At 50.8% G+C, this 19,743-nt stretch overlaps 1 protein-coding gene across 2 annotated transcripts in view; it reads right to left on the bottom strand.

Moving 5' to 3' along the window:
• arhgef3 (Rho guanine nucleotide exchange factor (GEF) 3) overlaps positions 1 to 19,743 on the bottom strand; it is a 38,903-nt gene that overhangs the window by 4,719 nt on the left and 14,441 nt on the right. The window contains exons 1-8 of one of the 2 annotated variants that reach the window (XM_083668217.1): positions 17,854 to 18,034; positions 10,347 to 10,454; positions 8,668 to 8,838; positions 6,998 to 7,060; positions 5,946 to 6,042; positions 5,748 to 5,824; positions 557 to 814; positions 6 to 176 (exon numbers count right to left, since the gene is read on the bottom strand). In XM_083668217.1, the coding sequence (XP_083524343.1) occupies positions 6 to 176; positions 557 to 814; positions 5,748 to 5,824; positions 5,946 to 6,042; positions 6,998 to 7,060; positions 8,668 to 8,838; positions 10,347 to 10,454; positions 17,854 to 17,952 (1,044 nt within the window). In that variant the 5' untranslated portion in view covers positions 17,953 to 18,034. Of the gene's footprint in view, positions 1 to 5; positions 177 to 556; positions 815 to 5,747; positions 5,825 to 5,945; positions 6,043 to 6,997; positions 7,061 to 8,667; positions 8,839 to 10,346; positions 10,455 to 17,853; positions 18,035 to 19,743 lie in introns of those variants that run through there. The other variant, XM_083668218.1, reaches the window with a different exon arrangement.

The following is a 19,743-nucleotide window of genomic DNA, read 5'->3' as shown; positions in this document are numbered from 1 at the left end:
CCCACCGCTCCACGGTTGTTCTTCAGCTCTCCGTGGCAGCTGAGGATGCGGGAGGTGCTGATGAGCAGGTCCCTCTGGCTCTCGTCCTGGTACAGCAGGCGCTCCTTGTAGAAGCGGCACTCTGACTCCCCGGTCTGGGTGTTAATCTCTGCCACGATGCTCTGGATCATACTGATCTGGACGGGAGGAGAGGGCATAGGGGTGTTACAGAGAGAGAGTGTGTGTGTGTGTGTGTGTGTGTGTCTGTCTGTGTGCGTGTGTGTTCATGCATGTGCGCGCTTGTGCATGTACAGTATATCTGTGTGTGTGTGTGTGTGTGTGTGTATATGTACAATTCATGCATGAATGCGCTTGTGCATATGTGTGTGTGTGTGTGTGTGTACAGTACGTGTGTGTACAGTACGTGTGTGTGTATGTGTACAGTATGTGTGTGTGTATGTACAGTGTGTGTGTGTGTGTGTGTGTGTGTGTGTGTGTACATGTGTGTGTGTGTGTGTGTACAGTACGTGTATGTGTGTGTGTCTTTCCAAAGAAAGACAAGATCTAAGCCGCTCACCGCCTCGTCCAGGTGCTGGCGGTCGGCGTGGTCGTTGGCCGTGTGTTTGAGGATCTCCCGCAGCAGCAGGGGGTACTTGACCAATCGGCTCCTGGGGATGTCCAGGAAGTTCCACAGGTCCAGCTTCCTGCTGAAGGGCGACTCCAGGCAGCGTTGCAGGAAGTCGTGGACCCTGTGGTCCTGCTTCTTATGGTCCAGCAGAGCCTTGGCAGCCACCTGGTTACTGCAGTAGCTGTTGTAGGAGTCCAGGCAGGGCAGCTGGAGGGAGAGAGACAGAGGGATAGGAAGATCATCAGTAGCTGTTGTAGGAGTCCAGGCAGGGCAGCTGGGGAGGGGAGAGACAGAGGGATAGGGAGATCATCAGTAGCTGTTGTAGGAGTCCAGGCAGGGCAGCTGGAGGGAGAGAGACAGAGGGATAGGAAGATCATCAGTAGCTGTTGTAGGAGTCCAGGCAGGGCAGCTGGAGGGAGAGAGAGAGAGGGATAGGGAGGTCATCAGTAGCTGTAGGAGTCCAGGCAGGGCAGCTGGAGGGAGAGAGGGATAGGGAGATCATCAGTAGCTGTTGTAGGAGTCCAGGCAGGGCAGCTGGGGAGGGGAGAGAGAGGGATAGGAAGATCATCAGTAGCTGTTGTAGGAGTCCAGGCAGGGCAGCTGGAGGGAGAGACAGAGGGATAGGGAGGTCATGAGTGCTGCATATACCATGCTAAAGCAGCAGTAACTACAGCGCACGCACGCACACACACACACACACACACGCGTCACAAGCACATTCATGCATGAATTGTACACACACACACACACAGATATACTGTACTCGCACAAGCGTGCACATGCATGAACTCAGGCACACAGACACGCACACAGACACACACACACAGACACGCACACAGACACGCACACAGACACGCACAGACAGACACGCACACAGACACGCACACAGACACGCACACAGACACGCACAGACAGACACGCACACAGACACACACAGACACGCACACAGACACGCACACAGACACGCACAGACAGACACGCACACAGACACACACAGACACACACACACACAGACACACACAGACACACACACACACAGACACGCACACAGACAGACACACACACAGACACGCACACACAGACACACACAGACAGACACACACACAGACACGCACACAGACACACACAGACACACAGACAGACACACAGACAGACACACACACAGACACGCACACAGACAGACACAGACACACAGACACACACACAGACAGACACGCACACAGACACACACACAGACAGACACACACACAGACACACAGACACACACACACACAGACACACACACACACAGACAGACACGCACACAGACACGCACACACACAGACACACACACACACACACACACACAGACACACACACACACACACACACAGACACACACAGACACACACACACACAGACACACACAGACACACACACACACACAGACACACACACACACAGACACACACACACAGACACACACACAGACACACACACACACAGACACACACACACACACAGACACACACACAGACACACACACAGACACAGACACACACACACACAGACACACACAGACACACACAGACACACACAGACACACACAGACACACACAGACACACACACAGACACACACACAGACACACACAGACACACACAGACACACACAGACACACACACACACAGACACACACACACACACAGACACACACACACACACAGACACACAGACAGACACACACACAGACACACACACACAGACACACACAGACACACGCACACACATACACACACAGACACACACACAGACAGACACACACACAGACAGACACACACACAGACACACACAGACACACAGACACACACACAGACACACACACAGACACACACAGACACACACAGACACACACACACAGACACACACACACACACACAGACACACAGACACACACACACACACACACACAGACACACACACACACACACACAGACACACACACACAGACACACACACACAGACACACACACACAGACACACACACACACACACACAGACACACACACAGACACACACACACACAGACACACACACACAGACACACACACACACACACACAGACACACACACACACAGACACACACAGCTGCTATTTATTATTATTGTATTGCTCACTTTATCTTACACCTATTGCCTTATTTACACTTATTAAACATTTACATTTATGATATTTAGCAGACGCCTTTATCCACAGCCAACTACAACAAATACATCTGACTAAGTAGGTGAATCATCTATCCATCAGTCATCATAAGAAAAATTAATTTATGCTAGCACCAGGGGCTATTGGCAGTCACAATGCTAGAAGATATTTACAGGAGAGAAAGTTGCACAGGGGGTAGTGGGGATGAAGAGGTCTTTAAACGTGTTGCCTATTCTATTATTATTATTATTATTATTATTATTTTACTTATGCACTGTTGAGAGGAAGCTTGGAAAGGACGCATTTCATTGTACAATTTACACCCTGTATCCTGCGCATTCGACCAATAAACTTTGACTTGACACCAGGCCAGGAGAGCAGCCCATGTGAACAGAACACACTGTCCTGTACCGACACCAGCTGACATGAAGAATGTGTCAAAGACCTGAGCTCTGGACACGGAGAGGAATGTAGTCAGTCAACTGCCTGACACGTCCTCAGAGACGCTGGTGAGAAACACTCCTGGCCCTTCAGGATCCTAACACACAGAGTGTACTGTAGGTCTGGACTGTGTCGGCCCGGCTCTGGCAGAACTCACACCAGGGGAGAAATCGGAGGACGGGCTCACTGTAATGCATGGAACGGAATGAGGAACAGACACATCATATCAAACACAAGGTGTTTACAACGCATTACAATGAGCCCGTCCTCCGATGTCTACCTCCACCAGCCTCCCCCTGACTCATACTGACTCCTGAACATCCTGATCCGTGTCCTGGGCTATCGGTTAGTAAGGATGCGGAGAGAACAGTGGTTGTTTTTCAGGGTGCGAGGGGACATTCAGAGGTGTTGCAGATGGGAGGGAACAGGGTGGCCGGGTGGCTGGGTGCATGTTCACATTTACAGATTCACATGACTAGACTTGAGGTCTCATTAAAGGAGAGGGACGTTCTCGCGGAAAACAGGAGATACAATGAGCCTCTTGTTTTAGAAAGTAAGAAAGACAGAGAGAGAGAAAGAAAGAAAGAAAGAAAGAAAGAGCGTAAGAAAGAAAGAAAGGAGATAAAAAAAATAATAATAATCAATTTTCATCGTTGCGGTTGACCTACAATAACATTTGCTTGAGGACATTCCAAGAGTTTCCCCAGACTCTTGAAGTGGTCGGTCCATGTTCTATGGAGATTAACTGGAACCGGGCCAATATTTACCCTCGTTACACAATCTTAAATTGACACACATCCACAGGTCAAAGTTGAGCCGGTCAGCTCAGCTTCTGCTAGGACGTAAACATCTTCAGAGGGTCTCTGCGTCCTCCTCAGGCGCGCATTGTTCCCTTGAGGACTACCTTCTCTAAACAGGAAGGAGGGAAAGAGGAGCTAGCTTTCAGCTTCGCTACGCAAACAAACAGCTCTGGAGCCTCCATCACCGTGCCGCTGCTGCTGCTGACAGCCTGCGCTCCACACGGGGTTAACCCTGACCCCAACACAATAAACCCATTTCACAGCAGCAAAGCCACAACACATACTTCAACGGAACACGCGCGCTTCACAGAAGCCAGGCACCACGCTTGTACACAACACGCGCGCTTCACAGCAAGCATAAGACTCCTCTTTTAGACCAGGACAATTACATAATCGCCAGCTTTCCACGAAGCAATTAGTTCTGCCGCACTGTGGCAAGTGCCCTAGAGGTCAGCTGACAGGGGTCGCAGAGTACACACAAATAAGACGGATCGTAAGTCGAAGTCGAAGATTCCAAAAGGTCATCTGGGGTCAACCACCAAGAACAGGATGACTCTGTTATGAGAAGCCAGCTCACTGAACACAAACAGTCTCAAGGCGGATCATAAACGGGCAGTGTTGGGGCTCTGGAGAGGGGGGGTTCCTCTGGTGGTTCGGTACCCTGCTGAGGCTGCTGTTCGGTGGGGTCCTATAGCCTCTGTCCCCTCTAGAGACGGGTCTCACTGGGTCTTTGAGTAGTGAGAAAAGCGCTATACAAAATAAATGTATTATTGTTGTCATTATTATTATTATTATTATTATTAATTTACTACTAATAATAATTATTGTACTAATTATTATTAGTATTATTATTAAGTACATGTGTGATTATAATTATAATATTATAATAAATAATTATAATAATTGTACATCTGATTAAAGCCACTATATTGAGAAGAAGAGCCCAGCTCACTCTGTCATTAGTCCCAGTCGGACGGCCGTGCGTGTAAATACAAGCCTGTTTGGGAACAGCCTGATTGGCTGCTGCTGCATGGGGATAAACGTGCAGTAATGAAGAAGAAGAAAAGCATGTTTGAGCACAGTTTCGCACGGGTCACGTCATCGTTCCTGAGATCCGGTTGTTTTTTCTGATTATATAATCTGCTGCAGCGAATCGGAGGGACATTGTACAGCTGTAGTGATTCTGTGTACGTTTCCTGTTTGTTTTTTCTGATTATATAATCTGCTGCAGCGAATCGGAGGGACATTGTACAGCTGTAGTGATTCTGTGGCCCAGGCCAGATTAGAGAAGCGGTGATGTGGAAGATATTGAGTTCCTCACACTGTCCAGTTGAGCTCTTGGTCTTCGATCTGCCTCTCAAACACGTGTGTGTGTGTGTGTGTGGGAGGGGGGGGGGGGCAATGCCTTAGGGCTAGAACACATACTGTACTGATAAACAACCCTTCTATACCCCCCCCCCCCTCCCCCCCTCCGCCTGGACGTTGGACAGGCCTGGTGACTGTGATTAATAGTGTGGATCTCTCTCAACCCTCTCTGTTCAACAGCATGGTCTCCCCTCTGCTCAAGAACAGGGTATGGACAGGTCTGCTCAGAGTATAGATATACCTATATATAGAGTTAGTATAGATATAACTATATATAAATATAAAAGTTCAGAGCAACTGAAGCAACTCGAAATAGACAGACAGACAGACAGACAGACAGGTCCTCTTACCCAGTCCACCAGGATGTGTCCCACATGTTCCGTAGAGCCGTCAGGTTTCCTGGCCTCTCTCAGCCGACTCAGCAGATCTGAGTCGCAGGGAAAGGAGGCAGGGTTAGGCTCAGTTACTCCCAGTGTGTGTGTGTGTGTGTGTGTGTGTGTGTGTGTCTGTGTGTGTGTCTGTGTGTGTCATCCTGTCCGTTTCCTCACCTTCGTGCAGGGGGATGAGGGAGTCCAGGGTCCCGAAGATCTGGTTGAGTTCATGTTCCGTCATGATGGACAGCTTCAGCATGGGGTCATGGTACGCCTGAGGTCACACAGAACAGACAGACACACATTGGACCAGGAGGACGGCCAATCAGAGCACCAGGAACCAGCCACGTCAACAACCCAATCTCAGGGTGAGACTCAGCTATCTCTACAGGCTGGAGGATGGGTGTCAGAGTCAGATAAACAGACAGACAGACAGACAAACAGACAAATACGCAGACAGACAGGCAGACAGACAAACAGACAGACAGGCAGACAGACAGACAAACAGACAAATACGCAGACAGACAGGCAGACAGACAGACAGGCAGGCAGGCAGGCAGGCAGACACACATACACAGACAGACAGACAGACAGACACGCAGACAGGCAGGCAGGCAGACAGACAGACAGACACTCTTCCTTTGTGTGTCAGAGTTCGTGGTAAAGACAGAAGAAGCCCTTGAGAAGTGGTGCATCACTGGAATGACGTGGACTTCTAAACCGGTATAACCTAGTTCAGCAGCATTATGCAGAGCGGGTCAAACCACTGACGTGAACCCGGCCTGCGGCGAAAACCACTTCACTGCCTTTCCAACGCACTCATGCATCTACGCATCACTAAAACAGGCAGCCTACGTCAGATGGGACATTTCCAATCAGACAGATATTTTTAGTCTGACAGTGTTGTAGGACTTCTAAACAACTTCTTCTGAATTTGTATTGAACATCAACAAAGACGATTGTTAGGGGAAATGTAACACACACACACACACACAGACCCCTCCCCCACACACAGACACACACACACACACACACAGACCACAGACACACAGACCACAGACACACACACACACACACACACACACACACACACACACACACACACACACACACACACACACACACACACACACACACACACAGCTGGGTTTTTCACAGGGGTAGAATAACTCAGTCATTACATGCTCAATGAGCAGGAAAATGATCCTGATTGCAGAAGCAGATCTTACCTTCTTGGCCAACTTGAGATCTTCAACGAGGTCCTGCTCCCCCTGAGACAGCTCAAAGATGGCCTAGAGACAGGGAGGGAGGGGGGGGGGGCAGGGAGGGAGGGGGGGGGGGCAGGGAGGGAGAGGGACAGAGACAGGGAGGGAGGGGGACAGACAGGGAGGGAGAGGGACAGAGACAGGGAGGGAGAGGGACAGAGACAGGGAGGGAGGGGGACAGAGACAGGGAGGGAGGGGGACAGAGACAGGGAGGGAGGGGGACAGAGACAGGGAGGGAGGGGGACAGATAGAGACAGAGACAAAGAGAGAGAGGGAGGGAGAGGGACAGAGACAGAGACAGAGAGGGACAGATAGAGACAAAGAGAGAGAGAGAGGGGGGGGGGCAGACAGAGACAAAGAGAGAGAGGGGGGGGGGGCAGATGGAGACAAAGAGAGATAGGAAATAATATGAGTTTTTTGGTTCGAGTTTAATTTGCATATCATTGGCTGTCAACCAAAAGCCTCCAAAAACCCCCGACCCTGAAGCTCAGAAGACACCAGGACCCCCCTGACCCCCTGACCCCTATGACCCCTACAAACTCAATACTTCCACATGGACAGCTGCTCTCTGCTGTGGACATCATATCCTTGTCTTTGAAGTCTTCTGCGTGGCCAACCAATTTGAGAGTGTGTGTATGTGTGAGCACCTGTTTGTGTGTGTGTGTGTGTGTGTGTGTGTCCGCGCCTGTGTGTGTGTGTATGTGTGTGTGTCCGCGCCTGTGTGCGTGTTTGTTTGTGTGTGTGTGTGAGCGCCTGTGTGTGTGTGTGTGTGTGTGTGTGTGTGGGCGCCTGTGTGTGTGTGTGCGCCTGTGTGCGTGTTTGTTTGCGTATGTGAGTGCGTGTGTGTGTGTGTGTGAGTGCCTGTGTGTGTGGTGTGTGTGTGCGTGCGTGCGTGTAATGTTTCCAACAGACCTAACTAATTTCAACTGTGAAGTGATACCACTTGATCTCCTCCACTGTCTCTACCCCTGGCCTGGGAGGCAGAGGAGTGTGTATGTAGCCACACACACACACACACACACACACACACACACACACACACACACACACACACACACACACACAACCGACTCTCCTGCTTTCAAGTTGGCTGTGTTTTTCCCATCAGTGGTGGGAGGCAGGGACTGTCTCTGTGTGAGCTGTGGGGGCGGGGCTAAACACTACTACCATTACCCTGCTTTCATGTGCTGCATTACAGAGGAGTGAAATCCGTCAGCCACAGTCTCAATGGTATGGTAGATACCAGAGATTTCTGTCTTTGTGGACGTGTTTGTGACTCCTGATGTGCACCTCAGTCCCTTCAGCAACAAGTGAAGTTGTAAGTCAAAGTTATTTTCTTTCTTTTCTCTGACTATTTCCTGACTCATATCTCTGGTCCAACACAGCTTAGCGGAGAACAAGAGATGGTTTTGATTCCGAACCCCTCCCTTCCCCCAAACCCAAACTTCCCCCAAACCCTCTCTCCCACCCCCCCACCCCGCCTTGCTAATGCCTTGTGATCGCTGACACAGCCCTCCCCCACCCCCACAGTGATCCCAGGCCTCAACCACCCCCCACCCCCAGCACCCCCCCCCCCTCCCCCACAGTGATCCCAGGCCTCAACCCCCCCCCCCCCTCCCCCCAGGCCTCCTCACCTCCTGGCGTTTGATCTCCTTGGAGGACAACATCTGGCCCAGACGCACGTCGAAGGTCTCGCTCCACAGCTTGCTGTCCCGCCGCTTGGTGTTGGCCGGGGGGGGCGGCCGGCTCCACGGCCGGGGGGCCATGATCTCCGTCCGGCTCTCGCTGCGGAAACTGATGGAGCGCTGCAGACAGAGGGATGAGAGGAAGAGGGGGATGAGAGGAAGAGGGGGATGAGAGGAAGAGGGGGATGAGAGGAAGAGGGGGACTGAGATTGGGGGGGTGTTTCCACAGGGCCTCGGTCCATTTGAATGTTCCTTCACTCAACGAGAGAAGCGAACTGATATGAATTCAGTGTAATCAAGTATGGTCCAGTCTGTCCATGAAGACCTTCTAACTGGATTGAAACTCTAATTGGGGGTGGGGGGGGGGGGGCACAGTGGGCCGAGTGTTACATAACTTTGGAGAGCGATTGATCTGTCCTTGACGTTCCAGGAACATGACGGTTGTAGTAACTATGACGCCACGTCAGTTGGCTTGTTCCCATAGCAACTGCAGAGGGACAGGGTGTAGGGGTAAGGAGCAGGGGTGAGGAGGAGCAGGAGCAGGGGTGAGGAGGAGCAGGGGTGAGGAGGAGGGGTGAGGGTGTGGGGGACAGATGCTCTGATGTTCTGGTGTTTAGATCAACAACCGAGTGTTGACAAGAGCACTCAGACAGCGCTACTTAATAACCTCCTCCTCCTTCCCTCCTCCCCTCCTCCCCCTCCTTCCCTCCTGTCCTCCTTCTCCCCCTCTGAAGACTTCCAGATGTAGACAGACAGACATGGAGGAGCTTGCTCGCTAGCTAAGAGCCAGTCCAATGGTCTCTCATGCTGACTTTGAATTCTTTGAATCCTTTGAATTCATCGCTTGAATTATTGTACAGTGGTAGTGGGAGGGGCTGTCTAAAATGATGAGTCTGATTGGTCGGTGGGGCAGGATAAAAGAGGAGGAAACAGAGGAGGGGAAGTGATGGATGAGAGAGTGGGAGGACCAGGACTGGGAGGAGAGAGAGGGCTAGGGAGGGGCGTGGGGGGGGAGACGGGTGGGGGGGCGTGCTGCGGGGGTCTATGTGTGAGTCAACCTGCTGTACAGTAAGTCTACAGTCACACACTGACACTGGTCACAGTCAGCCGTGACCCCAGACACACTAATCTCTCTGACCCCTGACACACTCAGCCGTGACCCCAGACACACTCAGCCAACCCTGGGCTGAGCTACTTCTTGCCTGACCAGGAAATGGCCTTGTTTCCAAGTCTGACACACAATCACATGATCACGTGACTTCGCACAGAGAATAGACCAGTTCTATATCCATGTGACCACCCCCCTCTCCGTCCCACAGAACTGAAGGGAACTCCTTACTGTATCAGTAATATTCACACATTAACTATCAGTTACAGCTTTTTTAAATAATGTTTTTCGGTACGATATATTAGGCGGCCTATGGCATCGTGGCAACTGCACAGTAGAGACCAATAGGATGCTCCAGTTTAAAAAAAGGAATCTGTCAACTACTGGAAAAACTAGCATCTCAGAGATCTGTAGTTGTGTTGTGCTGGACTGAACTGTGTTGGGCTGGACTGTAGTGGTCTGGGCTGTAGTGGTCTGGGCTGTAGTGGTCTGGGCTGTAGTGGTCTGGGCTGGACTGTACCTGCAGTGATTGGCCGATGCGCTTCAGCGGAGCTGCCTTCACAGGGGGGATGAGGTTGGCCAGCGACGTGACTCTGGACAGGGGCTTCACCCTCTTGTTACTGGGCTCCTGGAGGGAGGAGAGGAGAGGGGAGGGGAGGAGAGGGGAGGAGAGGAGAGGAGAGGAGAGGAGAGGAGAGGAGAGGAGAGGAGAGGAGAGGAGAGGAGATGGGAGGAGTGGAGAGGAGTGGGGAGGAGTGGGGAGGAGAGGGGAGGAGTGGAGGAAAGGAGAGGTCAACAAACACGACAAACTGTCAACAAATAAAGGGATAAACAGCAACATGGTAAACAGCAGATCTGGGTCAAATACATACCGAACAGGATGAGGAGAGGCTGGTGGAGGTAGAAATCGGAGGACGGGCTCATTGTGATGCACAGAACACAATGAAGAACAGTATCAAACGACCGATTTCTACCTCCACGTGTGTTTGATACCATTCGTCATTCCCTTCCATGCATTACAATGAGCCCGTCCTCCGATTTCTACCTCCGCCAGCCTCCCCCCTGATCCGCCGGCTGTTGTACTGAACCAGGCGAAAGAAATCTAAACACAGCTTAACGGTTTTAAAGTATTCGCCGCGTCGGCAGGTCAACAACAGACACACATTAACCCCTGCCGGGTCAGACCCAAGTACCTTCTGCCTCACAATGTCCATCGAGCCCCAGGACCGGACCAGAACCGGACCAGAACCGTCACACTAGCGCAGGTGAACGGGCAGCGGTATCCATGAGTTCCATGAGGGAGACGATAGTCATCTTCACCCCTAGTCATACCAACCCCCCCGACCCCCCCCCCCCCCTCCGAGGCACGCCCTCTAGGAACGGCGCCCCCCCGCCCCCCCCCCTCCTTCCCTCCGAGTCGTGTCCTCTAGGAACGCCCCACCCCCCCCCCCTTCCCTCTGAGTCGCGTCCTCTAGGAACGCCCCCCCCGCCCCCCCCAGGCTGAGGGGGAAGCCCCCTTCTCCCCCACACACACCACCATCCTGCCTTACTGCCTTCTCTGCTCCTCAAGGTGACACACCGTCAGAGCCTCCTGAAGACGTTAGCCGTCTCCCCTGGGAGAATAACCACACACACACACACACAGTCTTAATCGACCTCTCCTGGCCTGTCCTGCTCACGATGTGACCTCAGAGAGGGTCAGAGCGCCCGCCCCCCTGCTACCTCCCTGCCTCAGCACCACAGAAGAAGAGAAAGCAGTCCTCCGGTCAGCGTTGTCAAAACCGTCAAAAACACACGAGCAAGAATGACGTTCCTACAACATTCCTGCCCACCCCCGTTAGCAGCAGTGTGAGTCTTCCCCCTCTCCTCCTTTCTCTCCCTCTCTCTCTCTCCCTCTCCTCCTTTCTCCCTCCCTCCCTCCTGTTCTCTCTCTCCCTCCCTCCCTCCTGTTCTCTCCCTCCCTCCTGTTCTCTCCCTCCCTCCCTCCTGTTCTCTCTCTCCTTGCCGTTGCCTTTGCAGAGCCCCAGGTGACGTCACTGCAGCTGTTAGATCAGTATTCAGGCAGCAGCCTGCCTTTTAAGAGACACACACACACGGGCACACACACACACGGGCACACACACACACACACACACGGGCACACACACGGGCACACACACGGGCACACACAGACGAACGCAACTGCACACAGGAGCACAGACACACACACAGACACACACACACACGCAGGGCCAATGTGTGTCATCTCACCATTTCAATATGTATTATTCTCAGTGGTACAAATGAGACCTTGATGTCACGCTTTGTTCTGTTTCTTCAAATGAGACCTCGATATCACGCTTTATTTTGGTTTCTCAGGATCAACATGAGATGTCCAACTATAATATATATGTATATATATAACTGTAATCTATATAACTGTAATACCTATGAGGTCCAACTCTAATACCTCTAATCCGACTGTGGGTTTAATCAGAGGCTGAGAGTTGTTTGTGTGTCAGGGTCTCAGGAGGAAGATGTAACCATGGTTATGCCTCCTCAGTAGTTCTGCACGCGGGTATTCATCTCCAGACGGATACTGTGAGGTCAGAGCGCCAACCGCAGGCAAAGGAACGGCCTCTGTTACGCAACCTGTCAGAGTGTGTATGAAACCCACCTACAGATCAATGCCGCCACCACCAGGTCCTCCACCCCCCCACCCCCCCAGTCTTTGATCTCTACTTGGGGGGGGGGGGGGGGGGGTTAGAGATAACAGAACCCCCCCCCCCCCCCCCACCCTCAGTCTTTGATCTCTACTTGGGGGGGTGGGGGGGGGGGGGGGGGGGTCCATGAGGATCAGTCTATCGGATTGGATACATACATACTCTTTATCTCCCATGAGAACAGATAAGCTTGATGTTGTTTCCTAAACCCGTCGTTCCTCTGCTTGTCTGTCTGACCCATCGTACCCCCTTTCGTTCCATTTGCTCTTTTCTTCGCATGAAATGATAAGAAAATGAACAAATCTTCCTTTTTGTGTACAGCCAAACAACAGAGACACAGGGCTTGCTGACATAACAATTAAGGCCGTGATATTCTCTCACTCTCACTCTCACTGATCAAGCCTAACGTGGTTAAACTCAGAGAGCCGATGGCCGGTGACAGCTGGTCTGACTGCTCTACAGGGCTAATTCAATCCCATCCTATACCTCTACACAGCTACAGCACGGCCGACAGAAGGGAGGCTGGCGGAGGTAGAAATCGGAGGACGGGCTCATTGTAATGCATGGAACGTAATTAGGAATGGTATCCAACACAACTACCCACACCGGCCTCTCCTGTTGTGTATATACTTTAGGCCATTCCGTTCCATGCATTACAGCGAGCCCGTCCTCCGATGTCTACCTCCACCAGCCTCCCCTGAGGCAGACAGACATGCAGGGGAGATATGGAGCACCACCAGTCGATAGTGTGTGCGCGGGTGCGGGTGCGGACATGCCTCCAGCCCCCCCGCCTGGCCTGGATGGGACCAGATCAATGCACATGTGTGATGTACCTATCGGCTAATTATAGACCTTCGCCCCCTGCCCTGACCCTGGTGACAGAACATAGCCTACAGACTCAGAGAGTGTGAGTGTGTGTGTGTGTGTGTGTGTGTGTGTGTGTGGCCTACAGACTCAGTAAGTGTGTGCGTGTAGACCCCTACTCTCTCTTGTTCGTTAGTATGATAGAACTAGTCTGGAACAACAGCTTCCTCCTCATTTCCAAACATTAGCTTCAGCCAACAGATCTAATAGAAACCAGCTAACCATATTAGTAACCTCAATTACCCCCATTACCTCCAGGCTAATGAAACCCTGGCTTGGCAGAGTGGCTGAGGAACACAGGGAATGCATACAGGGTCCAGACATGCACACGTTAGATCTGCACGCCAGAGGAGAGGGAACAGGAAGCTGTTTATAGAAGACGGGGAAACGGAGCAGACAGAAACAACGTATGGACAGAAGAGGACAGAAGAGTCTGTCTGTCTGTCTGTCTGTCTCTCTCCCTCCCTCTTTCCCTCTCCCTCTCCCTCTCTCTCTCTCTCTCATCCATCTGTAACATGCAGCACCCGTGAACTGTTTAGAACATCAACATTAATTTAAGACACTCTCTCATTTTTTCCTTTAAACAAAGATAAACATTGGTTCGTGTTTACGTTTCTTCTCAGCTATGCACAGAACTGCCATAAGCCGGCCTGCTCCAACAGCTTAGGAGAGGAATGTGGATAATTAAAGCCTTTTTCTATTTCTATAGTAGGCTTAAACATAACCGCTGGAGTCAAACTACCATCCAAACCCTATTTCCTCACATTTGCCAGCGCCAACCTTGGCACTGTTTCACACCATATCCATCCAATCTCTCATATCTCCCTCCACAGCTGACTTCCTGTGTGGGTAACACTGCCCAGATGTGGCAGGAGGGCCGTGTGTGTGTGTGTGTGTGTGTGTGTGTGTGTGTGTGTGTCCGTGGTACCCAGAATAGAGTTTACATAACGGACCTGGCCCGACCCAGCCAGCCCATTGTTACTGAGTGATTAACCTGAAGTGAGTCAGTGGTGTTCTCTCTACAATCAACTATACATGTCTGACTGCGTGATTAACGGTCTGACTCACACATTTTAATATATGTCTTTCTCTCAAGAACACGGACTTCAACTTCTTCTTCTGGTTGGACAGATTACCTGGTGATTGAGGATGAAACCAGTCTGGAATTCAGACATGGCAACACATGTTCAAAGAAAGAGAGAGAGTATCAGGTAAAAAAGGAGAAACTGCATATTCCCGGGACATTCCCAGCATCATTCCGGTCTGGGAGGGGCATTCCATTGCCTGACAGAACATTACAAATTCCTCAACGGTAACCGTGACAACAAGCATAGCCCTGTGAGGCAACACCTTTAAAAACATCAAAGCATCATGACCAGACTCAAGAAGAAGAGGTTTGAACCAATAGAAGTCAGTGCTGGAGGGAGAATACTCCCAGACTCCAAAGAGAGAGATGGAAGGGAGAGAGAGAGATGGAAGGGTGAGAGAGAGAGAGAGAGAGAGAGAGAAAGGGTGAGGGAGAGGGAGAAGAACAGATGTGTTCAGAGAAGTGGTTTGTAATGGGGAAAGACAGACTGTTAAGAACATGAAAGAGAAGAGGATTGTGGGCCAAGTATCCTGCTGACTGAAGAGGAGAGGTGGGGGGGGAGGTGAGGGGGGGGGGGGGTCCATGAATCACACATCTGTCTGTCTGTCTGGGGAACCATCAAAGCTACAGTAAGTTGAGAGTAGTCGAGTGTTAATGCAAATGGATGACAAAGTAACATTCTTCATCATCAGCATCTCTCTCTCTCTCTCTCTCAAGTACTGCATGGCGAAGACCAGCTGCTCAGTACAGAGGGGGTGTGAGTTAGCCCGCTGAGCTAAAGCCTTCTGTAGGCATCTCGCCACCTCTGTTACATAACGCAACGTCTGGAGAGAGAAAGCACATCAATTGTTCCCCCCCCCTCTCCTCTCTTCGCCTTCCCTCTCCTCCCGCCCTCCCCAACTCTTCCGCCCTTCCCCTCTCCTCCCCCCCTCCCCAACTCTTCCCCCCCCCTCCCCTTTCCAACTCTTTCCCAGGTCATTGCTGCTAATAACAATATGTTCTCAGTCAAACAGGGTTTTAAACACAAACAAAGATAAATCAAAGCTGAAGAAAAGCCCAGGAGGAAGAGATCATTCTGCCCACAGACAGACGCAAGCTCAGCTGTTCCACTGTGTGTCCTGAGTGGATGAGCCATCGGGGACAGTGAGTGGTGATGTTGTGGGGGGTCCCATCCCCCCACCCCCGCCCCCTCTACCCCCACGCCAGTACAGTAATCGGGGGGGGGGGGGATTAGTCGCTTGCCTTTCCGTGAAAGAGCATGACTGTTCCTCTTCCATGACTGTTCCTCTTCCATGACTGTTCCTCTGCACGGTGATGAGCTGAGAGGGTGATGTGTGTACATCGGAGGCTGTCGCCCACAGAGAGTCATCGTCCCTGGGCCTCGCACCGCCAGCCAGGCCCCAACCACCTCCTCTACACTGACGTGTGTGTGTGTGTGTGTGTGTGTGTGCACCGCCAGCCAGGCCCTGACTCAGACCCGCACAGGAGCAGCCTTCGCTACATCACCAGGCCTTGTTATCAGTTCTCTAATGAGCACAATATGTCCTCATCATCATCATCATCATCATCATCACATTCTCAGACATGGCAGTGTGTGTAACTGTAATATACAGGGTTCGAATTCAGGTCTCCAGCTCCTCGAACCCAAGCATGTACCACTACACCAAAGGAATAGACGAGTCTCCAGGCAGGCACGGCTTCAAACCACCTCCGCTACACTGACCGTACAGTCCGTAAACAAACGAGCAGGTGTGTGTGTGTGTGTGTGTGTGTGTGTGTGTGTGTGTGTGTGTGTGTGTGTGTGTGTGTGTGTGTGTGTGTGTGTGTGTGTGTGTGTGTGTGTGTGTGTGTGTGTGTGTGTGTGTGTGTGTCATTCAGTCTGTTGTTGGCTTCTGTACAGTGACACGGTGGAATGGCCTCCATTTACCTTTATTCATCTAACAAGATCAAACCTCTCCCTTCGCTCTCCTCACCAATCACCAGTAAATACCTCAGCTCCCAGCCTACCAGCCCTCAGCCTACCAGACTACCAGCCCTCAGCTCCCAGACTCCCAGCCCTCAGCTCCCAGACTCCCAGCCCTCAGCTCCCAGCCTACCAGCCCTCAGACTCCCAGCCCTCAGCAGCTCCCTGCTGCCTCTCTGATGTTCAGGAACAACAACTAACCTCCCAGCCATAGAGAGAGAAGAACTGGTAACTGCTAATCCTACAGTATTCTGTAACAGATCCTGCTGCTGTTAGGGACAGTGTGTGTGTGTGTGTGTGTGTGTGTTTTTTTGTTTCAGCCCAGTACCAACACATTAGATCTGACTAATCCACTTCACCATGGGCCTGGATCAAGACCTTGACTAAAGACATGCACACACAGGCGTTCCAGAAAGTGAGTTTGAGATCATTGCTGTAGGCTACGTTCTCTCTGCCTATGGTTTGTACAAGCTTGCAAAGCGATGACTGACATCCTGTGACTGACTACAAAATAGACAGACTGAAAACTAAAAAAACACTTTGTTCACACACACACCTTAGTTACCCATAAGGACCAGTGGAGGCTGGTGGAGGTAGAAATAAGAGGATGGGCTGATTGTAATGCATGGAATGGTATCAGGAATGGTATCAAACACTACGTGCCTGTGCTTAGCCTCCCCTGCTAAGGACATACATTTATAAATAAGACAAGTGTGTGAACATGTCTTTGTGGTAGACCTTTAGAAGAGGCCCTTGAAGACGACGCACCACAGTCAAACAGACCACAGTCTTGGACGCAGCTGTAGATGGTGAGAGAGCTCTGCTCTTAACACTGAGCGCCGCTGTCAAACCATCTGGAACCACACGCCTCTCCTGTCCCTCTGGCGTGTTCTCTTACGAGATACTGCCACCTTGTCTTTCAGCGCCAGAAACGGATCTTTAGAATAACGAATACTCTGTATACTGTGGAACACCGGGGAAAACCCAAAGGCTGTATAGTCGTTCGCTAAATGCTTTTCCAAATTGAATACAATTGCAGGCAGATAAATGTAGTGGATATTGCGTCAAGCGATATATATATATATATATATATATATATATATATATATATATATATTCAAATCGATCATCTATCAACTTGTTACATTGTTTCATGAAACACCCTTCCTGCAAATGACTCGCAAAGAAGTAGCAGAACGAGTCCCTTTAATTGTGTCCTGCACACACGTGTTAACTGCTGCCTCTTATTACATGTTTCTTTCTTTAATGATTTGAATAAACGTGAAGACATATAGATGGTCCACTGTGTGTGTAGGCTTCTGCCCTCATCCGTTAATGCATTCGTAAAATGCATGATGAAACAGTCAAACCAGCAATTGTTTGTTCACCAATTAGGCTCCTGGATTCCTACCTCCACTTCTTTAGCGGGGTTGCTGCTGACAGTCTGCACCTCCAGGGAACAGTTCGCCCGTTTGACAACGAGGTAAAACGGGTAATCCTTGGCTACCATGCCACCGCTCTCTCTGCTCACAGCGGTAATCGCGGAATAGTCGCACAGTCTCCCGGCCACAGTGCCCGCCAGCGCAGCGAAGTTCCACTCCCGACACTACTGAGCCTAATCTAAACCGCTTGCGTGCCGCTGTGAGATCATCCCAGGCGCGCTGTTCGGTGGTTGCTCTCTGTAAAAGGCGACTGTGCCAGAAGCCAGGGAGGTTGTGAGTGACGGTAAAAACTCCTCCTGCGGTGCGCTCAGCGTGTACACCGAACGGGAAGGAAGAGGGTGAGAGCGCCGCGCGCTGGAGAGAGAAGAATAACCACACCACATCCGACCTGAGCAGAGCTGACTTGCAGAAACTGCACATCAGGCAGAATGATAACAGTGCTTGTCTCTTTCTCTCTCTCACCCCCCCTCTCTCTCTCTCCTCCCTCTCCCCCCCCCTCTCTTTCCCCCTGTCTAATGTGTTATTAATGTCCTCATGTCCTCCTCTAAGTTCACCATGACATACAGAAGAGCTGGCTGCTTGGCTTGAATCACACACACCTCTTCCACTCTGTTGTAATAACTTCCGTGTGTTCTGTGCTAGTGTGCATTAAAGAGCGGGCCGTAGAAGGGATTTAACAACCATCTGAGAAGCCTGCCTGGGGTCATGTAACCATCTGAGAAGCCTGCCTGGGGTCATGTAATCTGGAGACCTAGACTTTATTACGCTTTCTCGGGGCGCCCTGTGTGTTGTTTTTAATGATCTAGTAATTGTTGAGAAACAGCGTGCAGATCAGATCCCCAAGCAGCAGCCCTCCCTCCACACACACACACACACACACACACACACACACACACACACACACACACACACACACACACACACACCCCTGCTCCTGTCAGCAGGAAGTTGATCCTACTGTAGTTTTAAGAGGCTTTGTTCAGCCAGGCTGAGAAGTTCCTGCTTTTGTATCCCTATCAGAGCAGGGAGGGGAGGGAGGGGAGGGAGGGGAGAGGAGAGAGGGTGTGTGTGTGTGTGTGTGTGTGTGAATGTGTGTGTATTTGCGTGTGTGTGTGTGTGTGTGTGTGCGGCCAAGCACTGACTGTAAACAAACAGTGGATTTTATAGTCACTCAGCGAGGTGTCACTCAAACAGCCTCTGAACATCGACAACACCGGAGACCAAAACAGACGGTAAACAGAGCAGTCAGTCAGTCAGGCAGTCAGTCTTCCCTGGCCTGGGGAATTCTGGGTAATTGTTTTGTCCAAACCTGTTCCAAGTTGTATTCCAGAGCTCCCTGTTCAGTAACCAAATGGGCTGAACACTGTGAGATGTAAAAACTACAGCACCCTAACATACACCAACTAACTACCACAACTACAGTACCCTAACATACACCTAACTAACTACCACAACTACAGTACCCTAACATACACCAACTAACTACCACAACTACAGCACCCTAACATACACCAACTAACTACCACAACTACAGCACCCTAACATACACCAACTAACTACCACAACTACAGCACCCTAACATACACCAACTAACTACCACAACTACAGTACCCTAACATACACCAACTAACTACCACAACTACAGCACCCTAACATACACCAACTAACTACCACAACTACAGTAACCTAACATACACCAACTAACTACCACAACTACAGCACCCTAACATACACCAACTAACTACCAACTAACTACTAACATAAACCAACTAACTACCAACATAAACCAACTAACTAGAAACTAACTACCAACATAAACCAACAAACAAACTAACAGCAACTACCACTGCAAGCCGCCA

The sequence above is a fragment of the Argentina silus genome (genome assembly GCF_951799395.1).
Source record: "Argentina silus genome assembly, chromosome: 4".
Lineage (NCBI taxonomy): Eukaryota > Metazoa > Chordata > Actinopteri > Argentiniformes > Argentinidae > Argentina > Argentina silus.
This window is presented reverse-complemented; position numbering and strand designations above follow the sequence as displayed.